At 51.5% G+C, this 1,015-nt stretch overlaps 1 protein-coding gene across 1 annotated transcript; it reads right to left on the reverse strand.

Annotated features, from left to right (window-relative positions):
- Positions 1 to 280: 280 nt before the first annotated feature.
- On the reverse strand, positions 281 to 799 carry LOC134420516 (olfactory receptor 14J1-like; the record flags this gene model as incomplete). The annotated part of the gene is made up of 1 exon (XM_063160672.1): positions 281 to 799. A coding segment is annotated over exon 1 (519 nt), but the record flags the coding sequence as incomplete, so codon positions are not given.
- Positions 800 to 1,015: the final 216 nt, after the last annotated feature.

Consider the following 1,015-nt stretch of genomic DNA (forward strand, 5'->3'; position numbering starts at 1 on the left):
TCAGGCCCTACAGTAACACCAGGGCCACCAGGGCAGTGGGGCAGGGCCACGGCAGCAGCACTGGCAACACCAAGTTGGCACAAACAATGACATCACTTTGTAGAAAATATTTAAAATTTTAAACAAGGACAAAGAACCTCCAAAATGAAAATAACAAGAAGTATTAAAGGTTACTTTTATTACAAGTGATTTGCAAATACTGGCCAGAGGTTTAATGTTCTAGAAACCATCCAGTCCTCAGCCTCCAAACTGCAGCCTTGAGCTCCTGGTTCCTCAGGCTGTAGATGAGGGGGTTCAGGGCTGGAGGCACCACTGAGTACAGAACTGACAGGGCCAGATCCAGGGATGGGGAGGAGATGGAGGGGGGCTTCAGGTAGGCAAACGTGCCAGTGCTATAGAAAAGAGAGACCACGGCCAGGTGAGGGAGGCAGGTGGAAAAGGCTTTGTGCCGTCCCTGCTCAGAGGGGATCCTCAGCACAGCCCTGAAGATCTGCATATAGGAGAAAACAATGAACACAAAACAACCAAATGATAAACAGGCACTAACAGCAAGCAGCCCAAATTCCCTAAGGTAGGATTTGGAGCAGGAGAGTTTGAGGATCTGAGGGATTTCACAGAAGAACTGGCCCAGGACATTGCCATGGCACAGGGGCAGGGAAAATGTATTGGCTGTGTGCAGCAAAGCATTGAGAAAGGCACTGGCCCAGGCAGCTGCTGCCATGTGGGCACAAGCTCTGCTGCCCAGGAGGGTCCCGTAGTGCAGGGGTTTGCAGATGGACACGTAGCGGTCGTAGCACATGATGGTCAGGAGACAAATCTCTGTTGCAAGAAAAAAAAAAATCAGAAAGACTTGGGCAGCACATCCTGTGTAGGAGATGTCCCTGGTGTCCCAGAGGGAATTGTGCATGGCTTTGGGGACAGTTGTGCAGATGGAGCCCAGGTCGCTGAGGGCCAGGTTGAGCAGGAAGAAGAACATGGGCGTGTGCAGGTGGTGGTCACAGGCTACGGCGCTGAT

The sequence above is a fragment of the Melospiza melodia genome, chromosome 7 (genome assembly GCF_035770615.1).
Source record: "Melospiza melodia melodia isolate bMelMel2 chromosome 7, bMelMel2.pri, whole genome shotgun sequence".
Taxonomy (NCBI): Eukaryota; Metazoa; Chordata; class Aves; order Passeriformes; family Passerellidae; genus Melospiza; species Melospiza melodia.